General features: G+C 44.9%; 1 protein-coding gene across 10 annotated transcripts in view; it reads right to left on the bottom strand.

The window, feature by feature from the left end:
• Positions 1-27,016, bottom strand: part of LOC121573566 (autism susceptibility gene 2 protein) — a 493,378-nt gene that overhangs the window by 138,512 nt on the left and 327,850 nt on the right. For all 10 annotated transcript variants that reach the window (XM_045222451.1, XM_041885653.2, XM_045222452.1 and 7 more), the window contains exon 5: positions 4,346-4,375. In XM_045222451.1, coding sequence (XP_045078386.1) covers positions 4,346-4,375 — 30 coding nt within the window. The remainder of the gene's footprint in view (positions 1-4,345; positions 4,376-27,016) is intronic.

The following is a 27,016-nucleotide window of genomic DNA, read 5'->3' as shown; positions in this document are numbered from 1 at the left end:
TCACAGGCTGACAGGGTCCTCTAGTGCAATCAGCCTCAGCCCCGGCCTAGCGAGCACCCACTCAAGCCTGTAAACACTATACTCTTCCTTTGGAGGGGGCAAAACACAATCTTTTAACGCTGACAAGTCGCTCTCTGCTTTTTATTACTCATCCAGCTCCCCAGCAATAGGGTGGGGAGGGGGAGACAAAACGTTTTTATGTACAGCGCTGTTTGTTCGTTGAGTGATTGAGAAACGCGACTTGTGCTGTTTGCCTGAGGGCAAAAAATGCCAAACAGTAAAAAAAAACAGCAAATATATTACCAGCTCAGATCTTTATTTGATGTCAAGGACAAACAGGTCCTCTCCATGACGGCTCCACTAAAGCACCCACTTACAGCCTCCCCTCACCTCCAATACGAGCCAACTATGGCAAATTACACCACTTTTCCATGCTGTTAATAAGACACAAACCGCTTTTAAAATGACATTTACTGCTTGGTGGCCAAATGCTGATAGACTGATGGTGAATAAATACACACTTAGTGAAGGTGTGGTCTAGGTAAAGAGGCTCTGGGGTAGGAGGAATAAAATACAGTTGAATGATAAGGTATTGTGGATGAGTTTTATATTAGAGGGAGGATAAGAGGACTCGTTGTCTTCATAAAAGGCCTAAGTAGTCTTCAGTCACTCAGGGCTGGGGGCTGACGCTCTAGTCTAGTAAAAAGCACTTGAACACCACCAGATATCTTTGTAAAACATTTGACTGGTAGTTTTGTAAGTCGCTCTGGATAAGAGCGTCTGCTAAATGATGTAAATGTAAATGTAGTTTATGGTGCAACTTACCAAGAAAATCACTTAAGCATTTAGCTAGTCGGGTCTGGAGAGTGTCTGGTGCTCTTGACTATGTTAAAAGTCATTTCCATAGAACAGTCATCAGTCATTTCCATCTTATAACTAATGCTTCGAAAGATTTTTCAAGAAAAGCACATTTTGAGAATAAAAGCTGCATATTTTAATCTTATGCAACTGTATCCACATGCCCAAGGAGAAGCACAGGGAATTTTTCTTAAATAACTGAAAGATGGTCTGGGCACATAAACATGTGCACTTTAGCGTTAAAGACTGAGCCCATTTCACAGTCACTTTAGCCTCATCAGCCTTTAAACGCTCTCAGATGGTGCAAAACCTGTTGACGTTAACTACGCCATGAAACAGGGAATGTTATTGGATCTTGGCGGCCAGGCGGACATTAAAGGCACCTTTAGGCTATGGAATCCTTCCCTCTCCCCCTCTCTCTCCGTCGCTCCTCTCCTCTCCTCCTGCCTGTAATCCTGATCTAAAAATGGGACTCAAGCTGCTCCAAATGAACAGCCCAGTCCTACCTGTTAGCTAAAAAAAAAAAAAAAATGAAATACCTGATCCTGGATCAGATTCAAGCCTGCCTGGCCTGGGGAGGGAGAGAGAGAGCCGGAATACAATTGTTGACTCTTGAGCTTTTCAAGAATAGAACCTGGAAGCAGAGCCAAGCACACTTTACAGCCAGGGCCAGGATTGGAACGTCCAGGCTGGCCAAAGCTTTGAGAAGAGTTTGGCTCAGACTCACTGGATGAGCTTTTTTCTCTCTCTTGTATACCGACGCCAATTCATCAACCACCGGGAGTCTCTGGACGGACCCCGGGTGCAGGCCCTGAGCCCAGATGGACCTGCCCACGCTGTCTGATGAAAAGAGGACAGGCCGTACCATTCAATAACACGCTGGGTAACAACGAGATGGGCCATAAAACACTATTACAGGGACAAAGAGACAGAACAGTGCCATAGATAGATAGTGTACCATCTCCCTCAGTTTAAGACCAGACACAGACATTGTCTGTTAAAGTGACAGTAGGATGAGAACACCCTGTCCCCCTGTCACCCCGTCTTAACTCTAAAAGGCCTTCACATGTGAGAGACTGTCATAGAGAAGGAAATAATAAGATAGGTAGGGTTAATAATAGACAGAGAGATGTGTGTGTGTGTGTGTGTGTCTATGTGTATGTGCCCTGGCTTCTATCTGTCAGCCAACACACCATTATCATGTCATGTTAGAGGACTCCCATCCAACAGGTCACTTTGTAAAGAGCACCCAGGAGAACATCCATGTCACAGCTTTGACAGTGTTGATAGGGCCGTGCACAGACCTTTGTGGGGGCAGGTGCTCCAAATAAAAAAGGTCTGTGCCCCCCCCCCAAAAAAAAAGAGCAAAAGACAATCACACCAACTGCCTCTGTAGCCAAAATGTCAACATTTATAGGCCTATTTATTTTCTGCAACAACACGCTCACTCATCACACATTGTAAGCAAGCTAGTGCCAATGACTCCTAGGCCTAGAGACGACAAGAGATGATTGACATCAGGAAAAGAGTGTCTATCAGTCAATTTGAGTTTGTTCTGCTGCTGACATCGGCCTCTTACTAACAAGCAGTCGAACTGCCTCATTCTTTGTCACTAACAGTGGGAGACACACATGACAGATCCAACTCAAAAGTAGCCTCCTACCAGTATTCATGTCTCCCCGCCCAGCGCCCACAGTCAGAGGCCACTGCATGCAAGTCAGACGAGTGTGCTCTGTGGGCGGCGGAGGGAGTATTTTCTGAGATTCAAGAGCTTATGAAATTAGTTAGTTTGATGTGCAATTCATTTGTTTTACCAAAAAGGAAAAGATAATACAATAAAAGTAATTCATAAAATGTAAAACATCCACCGAGCTGCGAGGGCACTTTTTCATAGGAGGGCAAAAGAGTAGGTGCTCAGGCACTGGTTGAGCCCTATCTGTGCACGTGCCTGAGTGTTGACTGCCCTTTGGAGACAGGATGTATTAAAAGAACACACACACACATACTTGTCCACCACGCACACACGCACACACACACACACACACACACACACACACGACAGAGAGAGGAGAATAGCTGGCTCTTATCAGAGCCCCTGCGGCTCCTGTCAACACGGCAGAGGCCTCTCTACACCAGGCAGAACGGGATTTCTCCTGGGAACACTTTTTCCATTTCCTGATTCTGGAGGAAACTAGCCATGTTTGTCCTCATCTGAATACATGTGACCTGTTAAAACGACTGCACCCCCCCCACCCACCGCCGTTTTCTAAAGTAGAACACATCCACAGAATGCAAATAATCCCAGTGGTTGGTGGCTGGAGAGAGAGAAAGATGGAGAGTGAGAGAGAGAGAGAAAGATTGAGAGAGGAGAGAGAGAGAGAGAGATGGAGAGAGAGAGAGAAAGATGGAGAGAGAGAGAGAGCGAGGCTGATGCCTAGCAGGGACAGATAGTGACTGAGGTGACTACAGGGTAACGGGGTTGACTCTGAGGAGTGTGAGCTTCAGTTACTCCATAACACAGAGGGGAACGGTGGCAGTCAGCGATCAGAGCCACCCTATTTACTAACTCACTCCTTTTAACACACAATTAATCTATGACAGAAAGGTACTACGTGGCGCTCAGCTCTGTTCATCACCACTGTAATGTGAGCCGGGATGAATTAATAAAATTGCTGGGGGGATTACAGGCTACGACGCGTTGCTGAAACAAAAGGAATTGCCACGGCGACAGGGGTAATTTGAATCGACCACACTGAGTAACTACACAATTTACAGAAGCGACTAAACAAAACAACAAACAACAAATGGTATTCTAAATCATCACACTGTTGCTGGATTTACAGTTGCAAGTTTACTGTTCCTGGAAAATATGGCTGCTCAGAGGGATATGTGAATACTATACAGTATCTGAGAATAAGTTCAGACCACCGGCAAACATCCAACTTTGCAACATACAGACCAATTCAGAGCCACATGGTTTTGGACAAACCTACATTAAAATAAAGTCTGTTTAAAATAAGAAACTGAGATACAATATGAATAGAGGTAAATTATACTGTTAACAGTGAAATAATTACACTTTTAATACTATTATTTTACTTTTATACAAGAGGTGAAGACAGTGAAACACATTGCAGGACACAATGCTTCTGTGAGGAACGATTAGAGAAAATAGTGTATAAACCCTAATGGAAAGCCACACAGCCATATCAGCTCCACTTAACTGTAATCTAAAGCCATAACAGTTCAATTTAGATTTCGTACATCATTTAGTCATTTATAATTAATGTGCAGCTAATTAGGCCTTTCCAATGGTTATTAACTAGATGTTTAATTCTAATTAAATAGAAATTCACACTCTTAAAGAAAGTCTAATATTTGATCCTTGTTGAAACCACATTGATAAAAGATACATGAAAATTATCTGCATTGCAGGAAGGAAGGAATGTCTCGGTAGAGAAAGGTAAACACAAAAATTGAGTCTTACCTTGTGTTCCTGGTCGCTCTCGCTGTCACACTGTAAGATAAAAGAGTAACATGGTTAGAATAACTAGGCATCTACCGTGTCTTTAATTATAAAGTCCCTCGCCCTTCTTTTATTTCATTCAAATGTGAGTGTACTTAATCTAATTTACCTCGTCACACAGCACATCTTATCAGGTCTTTAATGGAGAACTCAGTACAGAATTGTATTTCCATCATATTCAATGAGAGAATGTCATTAGGCCAATCCATTATACTGTTTAGCGGAGACATGGACCAGAATATGAAACAAAAGGGCCCACAAAATATCTCATGCAAGCATCTGGTCGTTCTTATTAAGATTCAAAACAAACAATTCTAGAGCTGGAGTCTGAAAACATAACGAGCACTGGAATTACAATTTTCTGGGATGTAGGTCTATTTTTTCTTCTTTTTTGATATAAATGGTTGAGGAGAAGGATGGAAGGATGGAGAGAAAAGAGAAACAGAAAGGGGGCCTTAAAAAAAAAAGGTTGGATTTGAGTTTTTCTTCCCCAATTTCAATTTCAAGGTTCACTTAATTCTTTATCAACTAATTAGCGGGATGCTGGGTGGCCGGCGGCCCTCGAAGTTGTGCATATGGCAGATGAGCGGGGAGGCACTGGAGTCGGTAATGAAGAAGGCACTGGGTGTGTGTGTGTTTGTGTGTGAAGCAGGGGGGGTAGTGTCGATTAAAGCACAGAGGGTTTAGCCTTGTGCCAGCGCAGTATGGGGTGATTGACTGACAGCGCTGGGGGCCAGGCCACAGTGGGGGCCGGGCCCTTGCCTGCCTAAGCCTGGTGCTTTTAATTTTTTATTTTCTGTTGAGCCGGGTCCATGCTGCCTGCAGAGTTCAAAGGTAGAAGGCAGGCTGAGCCTCTGGCACTGTATTCCCCTGGCTGACTCGACCAGTGGAGAGGGAGAGGGGCCTGCACTGCACTGTGAGCTCAGCAGGAGCAGGGCATCCAATTTACGGGCCTGTACCACACGGCCCCAGGGGCCAGCCCCCGGCACACTGCCATGACGGTCAGCTCCAGCACCTCATAAATTATGCATAGGCAATAAACGCACTGAGCAAACACTCTCATCTAACACTCTCCCTCTCTCTCTATCACTCCTTCCTTCCCCCCTGCATTAATACACAGTGCACAGAGAGCCAAGCCAACAGCCAAATGTAGACTACATAGCCTGTCAGCTGGAAACATAAACAAGGCTAATGTACGCCATTACATACAACAATGCATGTTCTCCAAATCATGCATGCTAACTGTAACTACATATATATATTTATTCCAGTAAGTGAATAAAGGGGCCTGTCAGTGCATCTCTCACGGCACGGTACAGAGCAACAGACTCCCACACAGAGTTAATGCAAGAGCAGACAGGATATGATGAGCTGTATTACTGTCTGAACTACTTTCATGTGTTTAAGCCTTCAGACTGTGACGAGAGTAATGTGACCCAGTACTCATTAGCGTCTGCAGTCTCTGTGCAGAGCACACCAAGCAGAGCAGACAGGCAGGCAGGCGAGGAGTTAAAATAATGGGGACATTTATTTTTTCCACTGTGTTGTGATCCATAAAAAATGCCTCCAGCCTTTCTCTCTTTCTTTCTTTTCTTTATTTTCTTCGCCCCTTCCATTCCCGTTTTCCCATGCCTGCCTGTGCAGCCAATTGCTTTGATTGCCGAGATAGAAGCAGGCTGGAATGACTTGCCCTTGCTTGTGAAGCAAATGGAACACGCTAATAGAACTCATCGTATTACCCGATGCAAAAGTGCCACAGCTCATTACTTTAAGATAAAAGGATATCATTGTAGACGGCGAGCAGAATTGACTTTCTAGCGGCGCGACTTGATGATGATTTAATCAACTGCTCTCTTTCGCTTCTCATCTCTGCGCCTGTCGCTTCTGCAGGTGCCACTACACCAGACTCACACAGCTAGTGGGGGAGGAGAAAATAAAAAGAAATTGCTGTCATTACTTCTTTCCCCGAGAATAGAGGTATGCTAATTCTCCGCTGTACAAAGGGAGTGGGAGAGAAAAAAAAGAGAACTTAATAAAATGGAAATACCTTTATAATGAGCAAAGTAAGAAAGCCAGAGATCAAGACTGACAGGCAAGGGCAGACAATTTGTACGTCCTTTAAGCACAAGACGCCACGCTCCCTCACACTCACTGCACTACACAGGGAAAAGCAACCAATACTAATAATGCTAAAAAGATCAAAACATCTCTGACATAGGGAGCCGTCAGTCACTGATTTGTGATCATGGTGCGTTAATGCGCAGTTATGCATTGTGGCTAGGAGAGAGGAGCACCATCATTGGCAAATCTACTGTGTTCTTTTCCATATACTGAGTCCCATGTTGAAATACAGAGGCACTGCAGGGAGGCTAGATATTATCACTCTGAGCCAAAGATTATGAGGACTACACACCTCAACTACAGTACTGTTATGGTTGCACATTTGAAAGTTGGATGGATACAGACATGACAGGTACACATTTTATTACATTATTACATTACATTACTCTATACTGAACAAAAATATAAACGCAACATGTAAAGTGTTGGTCCCATGTTCCATGAGCTGAAATAAAAGATCCCAGAAATGTACCATATGCACAAAAAGCTTATTTCTCTCAAATGTTGTGCACAAATTTGTTTACATCACTGTTAGTGAGCATTTCTCCTTTGTCAAGATAATCCATCCACCTGACAGGTGTGGCATATCAAGAAGCTGATTAAACAGCATGATCATTACACAGGTGCACCTTTTGCTGGGGACAATAAAAGGCCACTCTAAAATGTGAAGTTTTGTCACACAACACAATGCCACAGATGTCTCATTTTGAGGGAACGTGCAATTAGCATGCTGACTGCAGGAATGTCCACCAGAGCTCTTGTCAGAGAATTTAATGTTAATTTCTTTATTACAATGTCGTTTTAGAGAATATGACAGTACGTCCAACCGGCCTCCCAACCACAGACCACGTGTAACCAGCTAGCCCAGGACCTCCACATCCGGCTTCTTCACCTTCGGGATCGTCTGCGACCAGCCACCCGGACAGCTGATGAAACTGAGGAGTATTTCTGTCTGTAATAAAACCCTTTTTTGGGGAAAAACTCATTCTGCGCCCCTGCCCAGTCATGTGAAATCCATAGATTAGGGCATAATGAATTTATTTCAATTGACTGATTTCCTTATAAGAACTGTAACTCTGTAAAATCGTTGAAATTGTTGCATGTTGTGTTCATATTTTTGTTCAGTATACATTATATTTTATATGGTTGCTCATGAAAAGGAGTAGGTAGGAGTAGGTAGTATGCTAGCAAAAGCAGTGAAATCTAGTGCAATATAGAAACAGTACTGTAAATAGGAGAAATAACAGCAACAACTATTTCAGAAGGGAAACTAAAAAGCACACAGACCAAAAACATGTACAACAATGGGACCATTTAGTACCCAGAGCTTAGCTCTCGGACAGGCCGAGGCAGCTTGAGGAACTCTGGGTAATTTAATGCAGTCATGTACAATAAGGAAACCATTACTCCTCTGAGGAATAGGGGGGCCCAGTGGTATTTACACAGCCCCAGCATTATACTGTATAACCCAGACCCCAGACCCCAGACCTCAGCGTTTAGGTTAAGTAACAGAGGATTGTCAAACATTAGCCTCAGCGCTAAGAGCTGTTGATGTTGGCCTGTATCCGGTGAACTTCTGATTGCCCCGACCGCCCCTCCATGACCCCCTTCTCCTCCCACCCTCCACCCCTCCATTTGGCTGAGTGCACTTACACATTCCCTACAATGTGTCCAAGCATTAAGGCTGTTGTTTATATCGGACTCAGAGTAGGAGAAAATTATTCTGTGTCCGTAAGCCTCTGTAGACTCCAGCTGAGAGTAATATTAGCCCAATAGACATAGTAGACAGGGAACAGACAGGGAACATGAGGAGAGATGTCCTGAATGGTAAATTATTCAGCTAGCTCTGCTCTGCTCTCATAAGCAACAGCAGGGTCTGTCTTTTTCAGGCTCTGCCAAACTCTCCAACAGAAACAACTATTGTCATAAGGAGTCTTGCCCACCACATCAAACAGATGCGTGCGAGAGATGCACGCCATGTTGTGTACTGTATCTACTCAGAAACAAAATGTTTAGGCATAGAATCTGGAATCATGGAATTTGTGGTTCCAAATGCACTGTTTCTCAAATGCAAACAGATGCTACGTCAATCAAATAAATATAATTCCTAAACAACCATTCAGAGAGGCATGCTGAAGGGGGTTTATTCTAATTTCACGTCTCTAATGTCAGCACTAGCCTCTGATCTAATATTACTCAAATGTCGACTTCTTCAATATGGATGGCCTCTTCAATATGGATGGCCATTGTGCCATGCCATCCCCAGTCTGGTATAAGCCTGAGGTGCCGCTGGTCACTGTCCATGACCCTAGAATTTATGACAGTACCGTTGATATCTGCTTAATTTAAAGGGCCAGTGGAGCTGAGGACAGGGGATGGTTATCGCCCTGGGCCACATTTCCTACAGGATCACTGAGGGGGTTAAAGCTTAGGGACTTCCTGGTTAAATAACGGATAAATAGAAAGGCCTGTCTGTCTGCCTGCCTGGAAGCTAGTGGGACAGCGGCATGAAGGATGGCAGGCGGACAGCCCAGTTCATCACTGGGGCAGAGCTCCCTGCCATGCAGGACCTCAATATCAGGCGGTGTGAAAAGAAGGCCCGGAAAATCGTCAAAGACTCCAAACACCCAAGCCATAGATATTTTCTCTGCTGCCGCACGGCAAGAGGTACCAGTGCATCAAGTCTGACACCAACAGGCTCTTCTATCCCCAAGAAATACGACTGATAAATAGCTAACAAAATAGCTACACGGACCGAGTTTACCTTGTATCTTTATTGACCTTTTATTTCAGTATTTTGCACTGTCTCTATGCACATTCACAGGGTCCTACACACTCATACACACTGTCACTCCAACACACACACAAACACTCACTCCATCATTTGCTCATTCACACATAATATGCACATACATTTATACTGACTCTACACACACGCACACCCACTCACATACAAGTTGGTGCTACTCTGTTTATCTTATATCCTGTTGCCTAGTCACCTTACCCCTATTCATATCTACCTCCATCCAGTATCCCTGCACGTATATATGGTATTGGAACTGACTTTTTAAGTATTTCCTGTATATAGTATGCTTACTTACTTACTTCATTGTGTATTTCATATTCTTATTTCTCGTGTGCTTTTTTCTAGTAATACATTGTTATTGATTATTGCAATGTTGGGTTTTGAGTTTGCATGTGACATTAAAACTTGAAATTTGAAACTTGAAAAGCTACTGCCAGGGTCAGCTCAGACGGTGCCAATTTGATGTGCCGCCGTCAAGACCTCCTCTTCTTTTTTGGTCCATCCCAGAGTAAAGCTGCGCGTCCTGACGGTTTTCTGATGCAAACAGTTGCATGGCAAAATGGTTTTTTCCCCTCCCGCTGCCTGCTCTTCCATCTGCTGCTGGGGCCCGGGCGCTGCCGACCGCCTGCCTGTCACAGTGTACATGGAAATTAGCTAGGGAGGAGGCGCTCGCTTGTGCTAATTACATTTTAATCATTGGAAATGTGTTGGCAAATCAAGGCTTGATTGCCAACTTGGAGTCCCGCGGTCCTCCCTGCAGAGCAGAGCGGAAGGGAAGCCTGCCTGCCTGCCATGGAGGCATCTGAGCCCGGGCCTGCGCCTCCCTGCTCCTCACTCGCTGCTCCCTTCTGCTCCTCCCTACCCGCTCCTCCATGCCTCCCTCACTCCCTCCTCACACCTCCCTCCCACAATATGGCAGTGTGCCGGGCTTACCGCTGGGCCTGGGCTCTGGCGTGTTATTCACAGGGAATAGAGGGGCCGTAATGGTGGTGAGGCTGGCAGGGATCTGTGCCATGCTCATTCTCACGTCCCCATGCCCACACAGGGCACAGTCTGCCAGCCTGCCAGCATGTCCCTGTCCCAGTACCACCACTGTGAGCTGAGGAACAGCAAATGGCAAATACACCCTGGTAGTAGGGGAGACTGATGAGCTCAACACATGGATCACCGGCAGGACTGAGGACTGGAACAGACCGGGCAACAGGACAGACTTACAAAATAGTTTCTGTCAAAATAAAATTGAGAGAGTGGATTGCTAATTCGAATGTCTGATTATTATGATAATACTTTCACTTCTGACAGAGAGAAAGAGAGAGGAAATAAGAGAGAGAAAAGAAGTAAGAGAGTTTTTCTCAACAGGACACCGGCCCATCCGTCTTGGAGAGGGGAAGCAGATATACTGTCCAGTCAGACAGGCTGCTCCAGACAGACACACTAAAGGCCTGATCAAATCAAATCAAAGGCCTGTTCAAATCAAACACCCACTTCCTCCAGGTAACACGGCCATTAGGCTACCATAGATCTCAATGACAAAGCCCAACTGTAACTTTAGCCTCTAACTCAGAGAGATATTAGGTGTGAACTGAACGGCACGATAATCTAAATCAGGTTAATTTGTTTCACATTCTTACATTAACAGCTAAATGATACCAACCACACTAGCGAATCACGCTAAAGGGATCATGGTGGAATGCAGTTTAAATAAACCCAGACCTCAGGTCATGTTCCTAACACAGAAAAAACATAGAAAAACATTGCATTTCCCGCCAATATATTCTTTAAAAAAACAGTTTTACAAAAACACATGACATGTCTGACTAGGGTGGGTCATTAAAATAAAGCTAAGGTCTGTAGCGATGACATCTAACATCTAATTTCCCCAGCATCTGCTTGATGTCTAGCTGTCATATAAAGAATAGAGGGGGGAGAGGGAAAAAATGACAACCACCGCTACTAGCTGGAGGGCTTCAGACCGTCTGCAGCACAGCCACAGCCACAGTGACATAAGGCTAACGTCTCCTCCACTGGCCAAGCATGTCCCTCCCGTCAGACCAGAGAGAGAGAACGGAGAGGGAGGAGCGGTCTACTGTCTGGCCCAATATAACCAGGCCTGATCCCCCGCCCACCCGCCCATCCCCCCGCCCGCCCGCCCGCCCACCCACCCATCCACCAGCCCGCCCGCCCATCCATCCCCCCGCCCGCCCGCCCATCCACCCCCCCGCCCATCCACCCCCCTGCTCGCCCGCCCATCCCCCCCGCCCGCCCATCCCCCCTTATCCAATTGCAGCGGGCCAACATCTGAAAGCAATTTCTTTCAAATGTACAACTTTATCCAGATGACTTTCATTTTGACCGCGAACTGAACGCATTGGGATAGAGGAGAGGAGGGATGGAGGGAGGGTGGAAAAAAGCACCCTCCATAAAATAATAAGAGCTTTATAGTCTATGACCTTTGGTTTCAATACCCGAGAGTGCAACATTAGGCGCATTCCTTTAAAGTTGTATTCCTCTGGAATCTGCCCAGGTTTATTGAAAGAGCATTCGAGAGAGAGAACTTTCCTGGATGAGGTAATGTTTTATTATTATGTCCATATTGGTTAATCTCTTATGGTTTACATTAGAACAACACCAATAATTAGAGAGCGGGATCTGTGCGTGTGTAAAGGGATTCCATTTGGAGGTGTTTGCGCAGAAGTGGAAAAGATTAATGCTTGAAAGGCAGACGCCTCTTCGCAAGGGGGAAAATCACACACACACAGACCATACACAGACATATTTCGCCTGGGGTAAAAAGATGGGCTGCGGGGGTAGAGAAGGTGTAGACGTGTGTGTGTTGGTATCTGATGGTGCACGTGTGTGTGTTGGTATCTGCGTGCATGTCGGGAGTGGAGAGGAGGGGGTGTCTATAAAATAACTTGTCAGTTAAGCTGCTCTCCTCAGCAGATGTGCAGATAGAGCCCTGAAGTGGTGCTTGGCACAGACAGATGGTGCCGCAGGGCACAGCACTCAGCTGATCTACAGGGGTGAGCCCCGCTTGCCTGCCCGCGCCCGCCCGCCCTACCAGGGACTGGGAGGGGAGGGGGAGGAGGAGGGAGGGCACTCTGCTTCTCTATCAGCAGGTGACAAATCCATCTGTTACACACAAACTCCATGTTCAACATCTCAGAGTGAAGAGGCATCTCAACATGGTTCTCTCAGTCACGGGGTGGGGTTGGGTGGTGAGGTGAGGTGTGAAGAGGGCGCCTCAAGGTGGGAAGCATTTACTGAAGGTTAAAGGGTTGAAATAGAAACACACACAGCATCACACCTGCACCCCGTTTTCCTGTCAAGTCAAACGTAACCTAGTCGGGGAGTTGGAGGGTTGGGGCGCCAAGCAGATGCTGGCTTATTCAAAGATTAATGGAAGGATTTTGAGACAATTACATACATCAGATTGCATTGTTTGCGCCATTATGGCACGTCCCCTGAGACAGGTCCACTTGGTGTGAATTTTAATTACTGCACACATGGCATACATTAATTAGCGTTGATGTCAGTTGGCATCTTTATTGCAGCAATCTATTCCAACACACACACAGAGGTCACACGCATACTGTGATTATGACAATGTCAACCTCATTTGCTGCATGTGTTCAGGTTCATGTATAAATACTTCAACTTACAATAGAATGCATCTGAATAAATCTACCTAAAAGGATATGCTAATTAAAAAAGATATACATTTAAAAAAAGATGTACAACTCAGTTGATCTAAGCATAACTGGTTTGAAGTCATTGGCAAATTACATTTTATCCTACAGTATGTGTTACTGCACGCAAACTGAAACATATAAAATGCTGTGAAAAGCGTTAGCTAGTATACTATACACAATGGTGGTAAAAGACCATTCCATTTATGTAAAATAGTCTACATTACAATGACCTTGAGAGGGTGGCGAGCAAATGTGATGCTATCCCTCCTCCTTATCTCCAACAACCTCCAACCCCCCACACACTATACCAGACACTGGGGCCTATGCATTAGAAATAAAATTACATTTATTATATACTGTACTGTATATCTCTATGGGCCTATGTGAATGACATGCCTGTGCTCAGGGGGTAGGCTTGACAAGCATCTCCTTGGCTCTGTTGTCTAGGTGTACCCTATATATACAATGAGGTCATCCATTCATAGCTGAGGTTTACTCAGCAGTTCAATTGGGATTTGGGAGGGCCCTAGTTCTATACTGACAGCATAATACAGTCTCTTGATTAATAAACTGCTGTAATTAGCAACCAAATAGCATGTGATGTGTAATGCTCAAATGATGACATTCCAGTCGAGTGGCTTTTCATTTTTAAACATGTAGACCTAAAGCTTTCACTTGCTTTTAAGTGTCCTGGCTTAAACAACAAAATACATTGTAAAATATGTAAAAAATATATATAATCATCAGCAGTGGCGGCAAATGTCGTGGAGGGACCTAAATGTTTTGGGGTAGAACCACTGTGTTAGTTCTGGTGACCTTTTAAAAGGACATTCTACTAAAAAATGAATGAAAATGAATTGATGCTGACACCATCTAAAATATAATTTCCCCCTCCAGAAATAAGCCCAATAACATATGCGTGCAAATTATTAAGGAAGGTGTGCTATTTAGCAATAAGCATTATCACCTGTTCCCCAACTGATGCAGTATAATGGCTATTAATAAATAGGCTGCATCATAGGGTTGCCCATCTGTATTAACCTCATTGGGCTAATCATTACCTAGATCAAAAACTCTTAACATTATCTTGTTGCTAGTAAGCAACACATTGATGACTTGAATGTCGCAAAAACACTTTCCACTGGCACTGATGTATAGGCCTACGTGTTACACCTGACCCATGTTACATTTAGCCCCGTCTCCGCTATGCACTCAATGTGAATGGTGAGCGCTAATGCGCCAAAAGAACTGTTGTTAAAAATTCTGGTTGTAAAATGGTGCGGTTGGGAGTTGAGAAATAAATGTAGGTGGAATACAAAAGCTGTGATCCTCAGTTTTTAACAGTGGCCATTAAAACTGCTTTAAAATGTTAGTTTTTTCTACGACTGCATTAAGAAATGTTGTGCAATGAATGGGCATGCATTCTAGCCCTGTTGCACTTGCAATTTGAAAGCGTCTCAAGAGGAATATTATTTTCTCGCAAAGAATGTGACAAAGTGATCAATTGAATAGGTAAATTATTCTACTATGGGTTTGTCTGACTTTGCTGTTGGTTAGTCATGTTGTTGCCTGAGGAAAGTTAAATGTGGACAACCATTTTTAATGAGATATTTAATTGTTGTAGGCAAAATTCGCATAAACAATTTAACCCTGGGTGTACTCCTTATTCTGCCCCCACCTCCCCCCTCCCAGAGCTGAGGGTAGGATTAGGTGCTCTGTCTGGCAGGCCTCTAATCACTTAGCTCCTCACACCTGATGGCACACTATTAACTTTCACCGTCTCTCGTTACACTGCGGGTCATTGCCCATCACATCAAGTTTTTATTAGGGAATTTTCCTCGTCATTAGCTATGGCCTGGAATACGAACCATTAATATTCATACTGCCAGCTCAAAATTAGGTCTGTGGATTTCCATCATCATTGCAGCCGCAGACCCTCTATCTCATGCAGCTGACACCAATAACAATCAGCAGTCCATAGTGTGTGTGTGTGTGTGTGTGTGTGTGTGTGTGTGTGTGTGTGTGCAGATTCTCCAGGTATTATTATGGGCTCCATAAAGCTCCTCTACATGCCTGGCTCTGTTAAAGAACAGGAAGCAGGGAAGAGGAGGAGGCTCAGACGCTGAGCGGAGTGCCAGCCAGCTGACACCAGTCTGAGAGGCTCTCCTGTTCTGCCAACAATCTGCCTCCAGTCCGATCCATAAAGTGGAGAGGAGGAGCGCTAGCTAGCTGTCAATGCTAACAGCCCCACAGACAGTCCCTGCCAAGGACACAGCTGAGACACACAATAGGCTAGCACAACCCCCTCACTACAATTCACATTAGAACAATACAGCTGCTGCTTTTTTCACTGGTAAATTGCTGTTCCTTTGGGGAGGTTTGACATTTTTTTTCTTAATAACTGGGATATTGGAATAATTCAAGGAATCGGAGCACAGATGGGGCGACGTGCATGCACAGACTTGGCTCCCTCCTATATTACAACTTTTTCCTCAATTGTATTTTGTATTCATCTTCTATAGCCTACAGTATATAAATGATTCTTAAACCACAAATTCAGCATTGCTTACAGCATTATATCACATCTCTAACATCAAATCATTTTGTACTGTATTATGATGACATGATGGTGCTACATTCCTCAGCAATACTGACAGTGAGCTCCCTCTTTGTAGCCTTTTCCAAGATGGCTGCTCTTCTGCACATGCTCAGTCATGCTCAGAGGAGCCTCATCCAACATCCACTGTGAGAGGAGGTTATATGCCACAGCTCTGACCAATGAGAGTGTACGCTCAACCTCCATGCGGTGCGGTGCAACCACTCAGGATAAGGCACTAGGCGCTAGACTAGTACAGGCCTCTCATTCTGATAAGACTCCCATTCCAGCTCATCTCCTACCCACACAGCAGCCCAGTTGCCTGGGTGGCTCCCTGGCTACATGCAGGGGGAGGCTTTCCTACACCATGGGCGGAACTGCAGCAGCAATTAGCAGACAGCTCCCTGACAGGCCAAGATAAACTTCAGTGGGAAGCACCAAAGGGGAACAGAGCAGCCTTCATCCTAGTGTGTGGGACGACTTGAAACAGGCCATTAGGAAAAAACTATTCCTCAAGTAAATAAATGATGGGATATTAATCATAATCCTATTATTTATACCATTCAGCACAGTATAGTACAGTACAGATGTATAGTATTAACTGTAGTACTTTGGTAGCATATATTTTACTGGTTGGTGGAGGAGACTGCATTCTGGAGTACATACTGTAACACGCCCAAGCAGATGCAGCCATGTAAATGTGTCTTTACAACAATCAGACTTCCAGTGGCAAAACACTAATTTGTTATTCTCATATTGTGATTAGGTAGCTGTCATGCTGCACATCAGAGTAACCTTATTATGCAGGATGTAGTCAAATAAAAGCCACAGTCGTGTTACTCTGCCAAGATTGTGTCTACACCACATGCAAACAAGCAAAGATGAATAAACATTAGTTGTTGTCGAGCTTCCGCCACCGCGCTAGACTTTGAGCCGGCAGGCTTGTGAAAGATCCACTTTGTACAAAATAAAAATATTTAATTTAAAAGACTGATGCAAGGCTAAATTATATTAAAAGGAACTCGTGCTTACTGTTAAAACAAATTACTTGCAGCGCGCTAAATTACATTTTCTCTTCCATTAGAGAGATCAAACGCGCCGCTCTCCTTCCTTTGCTAATTATCCTGTCTTCACCTCCTCCTCATAAACACTATGTCTGTCTGTTTGGTATATTTATACGTTCCTCCGTCTCCCCAACCATCTCATCCTCCTCTCTCTCTCCCGGTGCCCATGGTGCTGGTGGCAGGCGGGTGTGCTGGGTATACGTTCCTCCGTCTCCCCAACCATCTCATCCTCCTCTCTCTCTCCCGGTGCCCATGGTGCTGGTGGCAGGCGGGTGTGCTGGGTATACGTTCCTCCGTCTCCCCAACCATCTTATCCTCCTCTCTCTCTCCCGGTGCCCATGGTGCTGGTGGCAGGCGGGTGTGCTGGGTATACGTTCCTCCGTCTCCCCAACCATCTCATCCTCCTCTCTCTCTCCCGGTGCCCATGGTGCTGGTGGCAGGCGGGTGTGCTGGGTATACGTTCCTCCGTCTCCCCAACCATCTCATCCTCCTCTCTCTCTCCCGGTGCCCATGGTGCTGGTGGCAGGCGGGGGTGCTGGGTATACGTTCCTCCGTCTCCCCAACCATCTCATCCTCCTCTCTCTCTCCCGGTGCCCATGGTGCTGGTGGCAGGCGGGTGTGCTGGGTATACGTTCCTCCGTCTCCCCAACCATCTCATCCTCCTCTCTCTCTCCCGGTGCCCATGGTGCTGGTGGCAGGCGGGGGTGCTGGGTAAATTGCACGGCTCTAACGTAATGCCGGGGAACTGGGAACAGCGTGTACTCATGAAAAACGTGCTGAATTAAAGTGGAATGAGCCCAGTGGGATCGTCCCTGGCGGAGGGAGGGAGGGATGGAGGGAGGTAGAATAGCAATGGTCAGGATGAGTGACACGGCCCTCTGGATTGGATTAATTAGCATGCTAAGTGGAGGAGCATGGGAGCAGGCAGGTGGTGGGCGGCGGTCCGGGTCCCAACCATCTGACATCCCAACTCCCATATCAACGGACCCATCATGGACCAGCAGCCACGCCGGCGCCTCAGTCCATCCAACACCTCTACCTCTCCCTGGACACACGTGTGGAGGGTTAAGGGGAGAGGAGAGGAGTCTGTTTACTTGACATTGCAATTCAAAAAGGTGAGAGAGCGTGCTACATTTTATTAGGTAACAGGGGAAAACAGGTAAGAGAAATACAATATCATCGGCCTTGTGAAAGAAAGCAGAGGCTTAAAGAAATACAAGTAAACAGAGAAGAGGAAAAATAGTAGGGGTAGTTGGAAAGGACAGCCGTAATATCATTTCCATGTTGGGCTGACAGAAAGGGCTGGCGTGGGCCGATGGCAGTGAATGGCTTGCTAAGAGGCTGGTGCCCTATCATGCTACGCCAAACCCATGTCATCAAGCTGCTGCTGGACAACAGCTGGAAACTCTGGTCAATTAGACTTCAAATGGAGGAGAACCCCTGAAGGGAACACACAGAGCTGGCCCAGATAAGTCAAATTCAGGCTGTAAAAAGTCAGGATTATAATACTCAACTATTTCTATTTTTTTTCTTCAACTTCCAAACCCCATTAACAGTACAGTTCCATTAGATAAGCATTGGTGCATCTTGGGGTTGTGAAACATTCTACAAAATCAACTTTTCTTTCTTTATCTTATTATTGCATTCTATTTTCATTAAAATTCACTTTGAGCCCCCAAATATGTTTTCCAGTAGTCCTTCCTTTCTGAACTCAGATGTTTTCCAGTGTTTGTGCTGTAGTGGGTCCATCTCTTTTTAACTGGTGCTGGGCCTACAGTGGGAAAACGCAGAGTGCAGCCCCCTAGGCTCTTGTTTTCATATTGATTGTCACAGTCGGGAGTCGACTTCAGTTCTTTGAAAGACAGAGCTACCCACGATCACACATGACGCTGGGCTAGCCTAGCTAACTGGGGCAAACCCATTCTACTGAACAACATGCTAGCTCCTATGGAAATGCAACGAAGTGTTCATACATCTGTAGTAAATAAACCCCAATCCTTTGACCTATTTTTCTTTAACCAACTTAGTCTCAATGTACTGTATCTGAAATGTCTTGTTGGCATAATGTTTTAATGTAAGGTTAAAGTCTACATGTATGGCTATACCTACTGTATATCAATTGTGCCAAAACTATACCTTTTTCTGGCCACCACATTTTCCTTTCCTTGTCAAGTTGTTAGATATGGTTGACTGCTTAGTTCTGTTTGTCCAACGTCTCTCAGCGGCTTTACTGATTTACTAGTCCAGCTCTCCTTAAAGCTGTTTCAGGTCACAGAGGACTAGGAACTCTACTAAACTCCCTCCTTTTACAGTGTGTTGTCAGAAACAACAGAGAGTGGGGTAAATCTGTCAGAGCACAGCATCTGGGGGGCAGAAGTGGTCTTTGGGGATCCAGTAGTCCTGTCAGTAGGAGAGGATCAGTCAGCACAGCAGATCATGTTTCTCCCTCATGTGGCTTTGTGGTGTTATTCTAGGCCACTGGCTACCGCTGTCCCATGTGTGTTTGTTAGTCTGTGTGTGACAGCGCATGCTCCAATAAAATCTAGCTTTGTTGTGTGGGCTTTCTAGCCGACTCAGCACACATATATTCTGCTTTATACTTCATGACAGCCTAACCTAGCTTAGTCTGGCCTCAGAGAAGCGGGGAGAGAGAGAGAGAGAGAGAGAGGAGAGAGCGAGAGAGAGAGAGAGAGAGAGAGAGAGAGAGAGAGAGAGAGAGAGAGAGAGAGAGAGAGAGAGAGAGAGAGAGAGAGAGGAGAGAGAGTGAGAGGAGAGGAGAGGAGAGGAGAGGAGAGAGAGAGAGAGAGAGAGAGAGAGAGAGAGAGAGAGAGAGAGAGAGAGAGAGAGAGAGAGAGAGAGAGAGAGAGAGAGAGAGAGAGAGAGAGAGAGAGAGAGAGAGAGAGAGAGAGAGAGAAAGAGGGAGAGGCTGATGGCTGGGAGGGAGTGTTTGGAGTGTTTTGTCAGCCATAATTACCCTCCAATTATACGGTCAAAACATGGCATTTAGGAACACTTTGTTGTCTGGACAGCCCAGCTTTGATCAGGTTGTGGTGAAATGTGTTTTTCATTAGGGGCCCCGACGTGATGCATGTTTCCTGTCAAGGCAAGGATAACAGTGGGGGACAGTGGAGCAAGGACCCCCTGCTGGGAGCAACAGGGGGGACTCCATCCATCCCTCAGGCACACAGATACACTCAAATGCACACACACACACACACACAAACACACTCACACACACTCTTACACACACTCTCTGGCCAGAACCCACAGAGAGAGAGAGAGAGTGAGAGAGAGAGAGAGAGAGAGAGAGAGAGAGAGAGAGAGAGAGAGAGAGAGAGAGAGAGAGAGAGAGAGAGAGAGAGAGAGAGAGAGAGAGAGAGAGAGAGAGAGAGAGAGAGAGAGAGAGAGAGAGAGAGAGAGAGAGAGAGAGAGAGAGAGAGAGAGAGAGAGAGAGTGAGTGAGTGAGTGGGTGAGTGAGAGAGAGAGAGAAAGAAAGAAAGAGGGAGAGAGAGAGAGTGAGAGAGAGAGAGAGAGAGAGAGAGAGAGAGAAAAAGAGAGCAAGAAAGAGGGAGAGAGAGAGAAGTATAGGGTATGGAGCTGAGGTGAGGGGATTTTGGACATCCTGTCAGTTGCAAGCATAGGCCATCATAAAGATCTAATATATCAACTAAACACAAAGTTAACTGCATTATTCTACTGACCATAACAACACATGTCCGATATCTTGTCAGTTGATTCCTAAAATGAGAAACATCTCCATGGTCTTCTACAGAAGGTTATGTAAGTCAAACCAAAAGTCCTCAAACCAAAAGGTCATCAATGTGGGTCATAACTTTGCACTGTTTTTCCACTAACACGTAATTGATCTAATCCCACCACTTCTTAATGTCAAATATGTGTTATTTCAACAACTGTGTGTATATGTACAAGTATGTGAGTGTGTTTGTGTATATGACCTTGTGTGTATATGTAGAAGTATGTGAGTGTGTTTGTGTATATGAGTTTGTGTGTATATGACTACTGTATATGCAATAGTAATGCCAAAGCAGGAAGCAAAAGCCCTGTCAAAGTCCTGCAGTGTAAAGCTGATTGTTTGCGAGTGGCCAATCCATCACTTTAACATAGAGACTTTAACACAACCTTTTCTTGCCCAGGGACCTACGCTATGCTCAGGCAAACCTGAGACCCAGGGACCCCCATCATATGTTAGCAAAAAAAAGTTTTTCACGTCTTGTCTTATCATTAGGTGAATGATAATGGCAAAGATAAGTAATCAACATTTAAATCAATAGATTTGGTAGATTGTTTTGAATTATTTTGACCTCCCTACATTATAATAACTCACTAACTGTAAGTCGCTCTGGATAAGAGTGTCTGCTAAATGACTAAAATGTAAATGTAAATGTATAATTGGAAGAGGAAGTGTAAACACTAGCATAGCCTACTATCTAATTTTTTTTACTCCAAACACATTTTCGCCAATAGCAGCTGTTTACCTGGTTAAACAAAGGTTAGCCATGTGTTGGCAAGAATGTATATCCAAGTCAAGAAAGCTTACCAGCAGCAAGAGGCACTTGCCATGACTGGTACTCGCGGGTACTTTTTCAAAGCCTATGTCAGATACTCCACTGAGAGTAATTAGCTCCTATGAGTGTAATTTGCTCAATATTAGGAGTTAAGAAATAAATGTGACATCATTAGAAAGAAGATATTCTCCTCTTTTCTACTGTAAGTATGTCATTCAAAATGCATAGTTTATTCTTTTTTCGCTAGCGATATTCATAAAAACATTGAAATAATACAAATATATTTTAGAGGACCCCCTGCAGTACCTCTGTGGACCCCCGGTAGAATAGCCCTGCTTTAACACATAGCACAAGGTTAGGGACTGTTGCTCTGAGGCACTACACTTCAGCAGACACACAATATATTAACACCAACTGTTTTCTAGGAAATCTCAATGACTGAATTCACTTTGTTCTGCCAATACGAACACAGGGTTGGCATTAACTTTTAAAGTTGAGAAAACAGCACACTTATGTAAGATGTCCATGTAGGGGTAAAACAACAAAGACATTTCACAAAGACATTTTGGAGGATTAGTGTGGGCTAGGCTTTGCTGGTCATCTGCCTTGGGCCAATGAGAGCAGAGCAGTCTGCTCCAGGCCAATAAGAGGAGCGCTCCTCCAGGGAGCTATCTGTGGTGTCCCAGGCCAGGCGTGGCATGTGCTCTCTCTGTCTCTCCAGGCCCCCTCCGGGGTGTAGAGCCTCAGCCTGCTGGCCCATGCTGCAGCAACAGCCATCTGCTGTCCCCCATTGGTGAGTTGGCCGGTGAGGCTGCACAGGCAGGCGGCCGGGCTGGGCGGCCCTCCACTGGTTTGGGCGCAGGGCCCGGGGGGTGGAGGGGAGAAGAGGAGGGTGGTCCTTCCTGGTGCTTCTGAGAGCCACTCCATAACACTTTCCTCATGAGCGGCTGGAACGTCTCGGAGCCATCTGGGGAGAAGTAGAGCGTGGCGGGGAGCAGCTGGACGCTTAGAGCTGCTATTTAAGTCCTGGCAGCCCAGCTCCATCAGTCATTCAGCGGACGGGTAACACAGGGAGGGAGCACAGCCCTCCACGTCACAGACCTCCACAGACAGACCTCCACAGGCCCCCGGATGGGTGCCGGCAGCAGGCCCTCACTGTGTTGCTCACTGGCTCAGTCAGTCAGTCACTCACTCACAAGCTACCATGGCTATATTGAAGTCATTTTTCAATCAATAAGGCCACACCATAAACATCAGTTGTTGTGATGTTACACTTTTTACACTCCTGGGACTCCTGGAGCTCATGGATCAGGTTTATGAGTTATGGATGTGTTCCTATAACGAGCAAGTTTCAACACAAACATAAGCGTTTATGAGCAAACACAGCTTGCAGGAGCAGCTGATTAGCTGTGTCAAGACAGAGAGGTGTACAACCTCTGGTGCTGGTCCAGTAGACTCTTCCACTCTGTGGTCACACAGAGTTAGATTACTCATATATGCTTATGTTTAAGAGGGGGTTGTGGGTTGGTTTATAAACAGGAAATGACTGCTATCTGAGAAGAGAGATGTAGAGTGTGGCTTAATGAGCAGTGTACTTAAGATGTTATCACTGTGCAAAGACAAGTGTGAGCAGGGCAGGAAGATAAAGAGGCAGGGGGAGGGGTCACAAGGCTACATCCCAGGAACCATAGCTGCACTTCTACTGAAGGCAAACAGTAACTGGTGTTGCTTTCTTAACAACTAATAAGCTATCTTCCATGGTATGAATTTGGAATAACTAATTGGAAGCAATGCTTTCTGACAACTGACATAAGCCATCTTCCAAATCATGGTATGAATTTGGAAAAGCTCATTGGAAAGCAATGTGCACACATGCTGTATGGTTGTCTAATGTGTTGACGAAAACATACTCTTACAAAGCAAACAAATGCAAACATGTCAACCAAAAATGATGGGTTTATCTCATCTTCTGTTTGTACAGATACAGTGCCACTGCCAAGCCCTGAACACCAATAAAAGACAGATGTGGGAATAAGCCAGTACTCTTCCACTACATATGCTGCGTTTACACAGGCAGACCAATTTAGATATTTTTTCCACTAATTGGTCTTCTGACAAATCACATAATATCTTTTAACATCAGATCTTTTTCAGAGCTGATCTGATTGGTCAAAAGACCAATTAGTGAAAATAAGATCAGAATTGGGCTGCCTGTTTAAACCCAGCCTAATATCCTCAGATAAAATTAGCTGTTTCTTCACATTAAATGCGCCATGAGGAATTAATTAAGAGTGAATTAATGAATGAAGAGATATAGGATACCGATAAACTTCACTTATCACTCATGCCTCTCAAAGCAATATTTTTCTAAAAGAGAGCAACACACCGCCACCTACACCACTCATAGACCCACACACAAACAAGCGTTCATGAACTTCTACATTCTAACTGGAAACCAAGAAGAAAAAGGGGTTGTCTTAGCAACTGTCGATAGGCCGCTAAAGACCTCAGCACGGGAGGTTTCTCACAGGCAGCAATCTAAAGTCTAGATTCTACGCACAGTATCCCAGGAGCTCCCTCCCCCCTCCCTCCCGCATATGAAGCTACGGGGGAGCCCCCCCCCCCCAGAAAAACATTAATTAAAGTGTTAAAGGTAAAATTAAGTATTGACTTCCTGTCCATCCCCCCTCCCCCACCCACCCCCCTCCCGCCCCTGAGAGGGTGCAGGCTTCTCCTAGCTCATGCCCGGGAGCTAACTGGTGAGAAAAAGCCCCACTAAGACCAATTAAGGCCGTTCACTAGGAGACTGAAAGCAAGACAAATGGAGGCAGAAGGCCGATTAGAAGAAACCTTTGTACAGGTGTAAAGCAATTAGAGTTGTCTGTGGGGGCCAGAGAATGCGGTACCTGTGAGTCATAGATCCTACAGCCATGCCATGACGTCTCAACCCGGAACAATCACTCTTTTCTTTCTTTCTTTCTTTCTTTCTTTCTTTCTTTCTTTCTTTCTTTCTTTCTTTCTTTCTTTCTTTCTTTCTTTCTTTCTTTCTTTCTTTCTGTTTGGGCGGTCAGCCCCAGCACAGCCCAGGCCGAGTCAGGCAGCTTGTGTATTAGTCTCATAACATGGATATTTAGAGGCATAACTGATTTGATAAACTATGAGTTTACTGTACTGTATGCATGTAGTGTCCCCTTAAATGTTCATACTATATATGCATGACCAAGTAACAATAAAGTAGTGTATGTGAAGCTTATTGGATTCCATTCTAATAAACTACTATGGTAGCTCTACTAACCATGCTGGTCAAAACAAGCCCAACAGAGTGAGCCAACCAGCCAGGGAGGGAGTGGGGTCACAGGCTGTGGAGGGTAACAAATTGATTCCTAATGGGAATTTATGTTCAATGGTCCTATCTACAATTAACTAAGCAAACATTCTCCTTGCGACCCGAGATTATGAAATAATTTTGACAAATGGCGGCCAAGCCCGTAATTACCTTTTCCCTCTTTCTCTAACGCTGCTAGCTAGAGCCTCTTATTATTTATTGGTCATTTTAAAAAGCAGGTAGAGGAGAATGAATGTCTGGCTGTCATTGTGTGTAATGGGGCTAATAATGGTGTCCCGCGTACTGCATAATGATGTTCCACCTCTCCATACAAAAGCCATCTCTTCTCCTGTGCTGGCTGGTGCAGGTAGTGCATGCCCAGACTGCAGGTTAGGGTTATAAAAGCTCTGTGCCTCTCTCTCATCCTGCCAGTGGGCTGTGCGGCCCATATAAACTGGAGAGAGTAAGCACTAGTGAAGAGGAACTTTATACTGTCTGACTCCAGCAGCTGCTTTAGCCATCCAGACGTCTTCACTTTCCGCCATGCATACTCATGTGCACACAAGCTCACACACGCACACACGTACATAATAACAAACACACAGTTGCCAAACATAATTTTCCTTATCTGTGTAAGCTTCTGGAATATTCCCATTGACCCCCCATTTTTGTTGGTGAAATGACAAAATGAGCCATCTATTCAGTGACATGAGAATAGTTCACAGGACAAATATCATAACCACGATGTTGATTTAGAGGATAATAAAATCAGACCCAGTGCCAGGATAAAGTGACTAAGGAGGCAGTAGAAATCAGCGTGGGGGTAAAGAATGTTGGCCTTCTTGCATTGGAATTATATTGAATTCTGCTTATATAATCACGCTTTACCACAATAAACATAAAGTTAAAATGCTGAAACTCCGAGATAATTGAGTGCTTTTGAAATCTGTAGCCTATCTCTGCTGCACTGTATCAGCACAACTTGCCAGTGCCCTACAGCAAGGCCGTTTTGGTAATGAATATAGGCTACAAGATAGATAGGGCAATTCAACTATTACAAACAGCCTATGTGAATGCAGCCGTACACACAGCTGTCTTAATGCAAACTAAATGCTGAAAGTAGTAGCCTATTCATTCATGCATGCAAACAAAAATACTGAATAGCAGTTTGGCTTAGAATACTGACAACTGCGAATGCAAACGAATGAATGCGAACAGAACAAAACAACGGTCAAATCAATCAAATTCGACCCACGTAACCAATTAAGCAATGCCAGCCTACCATATACACGTTTCCAATAAGTACAGTTCCATTTACAGCAACGGAAACCAATAGGCTACCAAGAAAACCATAATAGAATGCATCTATTTCTATGATGAAACATACCGATAAGTAGCTATACCCAGGGGAGTCATTTAGGTTCTTGCATTGGAATTATATTGAATTCTGCTTATATCACGCTATACCACAATAAACATAAAAGTTCAAATGCTTTTGACCAAGAACTGAAAATCTCTGCTGCGCTCTATCAGCACCATGGACAGCGCCCTATACACTAAAGCAAGATTTTGATAAAAACCAACCAGCTACATTGTTTCAATCTTACCTTTTCAAAAGAGTTGCAGCCTCCTTCATGCTCTGTGGAACTTCCTGAGTAATCTAACATTCCATTCTTCACTAAATCTTCTTGTAAGATCCCCCTCAAATGCCAGTTGGATTAGTTGAGCTTTCTTCAGGTGTAGCAGGCTTCTTCTGTGCTGACTGAACATGTTTGTCAAAGTGGAAAATGTGTTCTCTCGTGTAGCTGTGGACAACCCAAAAGTCAGTCCATGTTTCAGTGCAGTAAGCACGGTCGGCATAGCGGAGAGAGGCCCAGAGAATCGGTGCAGGATATCAAGTGGGGTCCATTTGTCCTCATTGGAGCCTGAGTGGGCGATTTCAGTCTGCAAAAACTGGAGAATGACACTAAACTCAGCTTCCAAAACTATTTTACTTAGATCCAGCAGCGGTTTAACCTTTTTTAAAGTCATGGCCTCCATCAGTTGGCTGTTGCGTTCCCTGAATCGTTCTGACATTTCACCAATGACAGCACCCAAGAACAGTCTCAAATGCTCTTTGAATGATGCATGCCTAGCAAATCCTTTGTCACTATCAATAGCATTCTTCCATTTAGAATACCTAGCTTGGGTGAAGGCCCTGTGTCGGATGTGGAGGCGGCTGTGGAGTCATTATCCTGGTGGTGCATGTAGAAAGGTGGGTAGGCTCTGCACACGGAGCTAGCTGGAGCTCGGCTGCATCATCGGTGCTGGGCTTAGCAGGGGCCTTGGTGGTTTGATGCTGTTGCTGCTCATTGCTCTCCTTCTACTTTGTTTGGGTACTTTGGCTAAGCCAATTTCTGATATCCATCGTGGCAGATTAGCTGATTCGACCTAGCTAAATAGGCTAAGGCTAATAACACTAACGCTTTTTACAGCTAGCTATGAAGTCAACTAAACCCGGTA

The sequence above is a fragment of the Coregonus clupeaformis genome, chromosome 9 (genome assembly GCF_020615455.1).
Source record: "Coregonus clupeaformis isolate EN_2021a chromosome 9, ASM2061545v1, whole genome shotgun sequence".
NCBI classification, from domain to species: Eukaryota; Metazoa; Chordata; class Actinopteri; order Salmoniformes; family Salmonidae; genus Coregonus; species Coregonus clupeaformis.
This window is presented reverse-complemented; position numbering and strand designations above follow the sequence as displayed.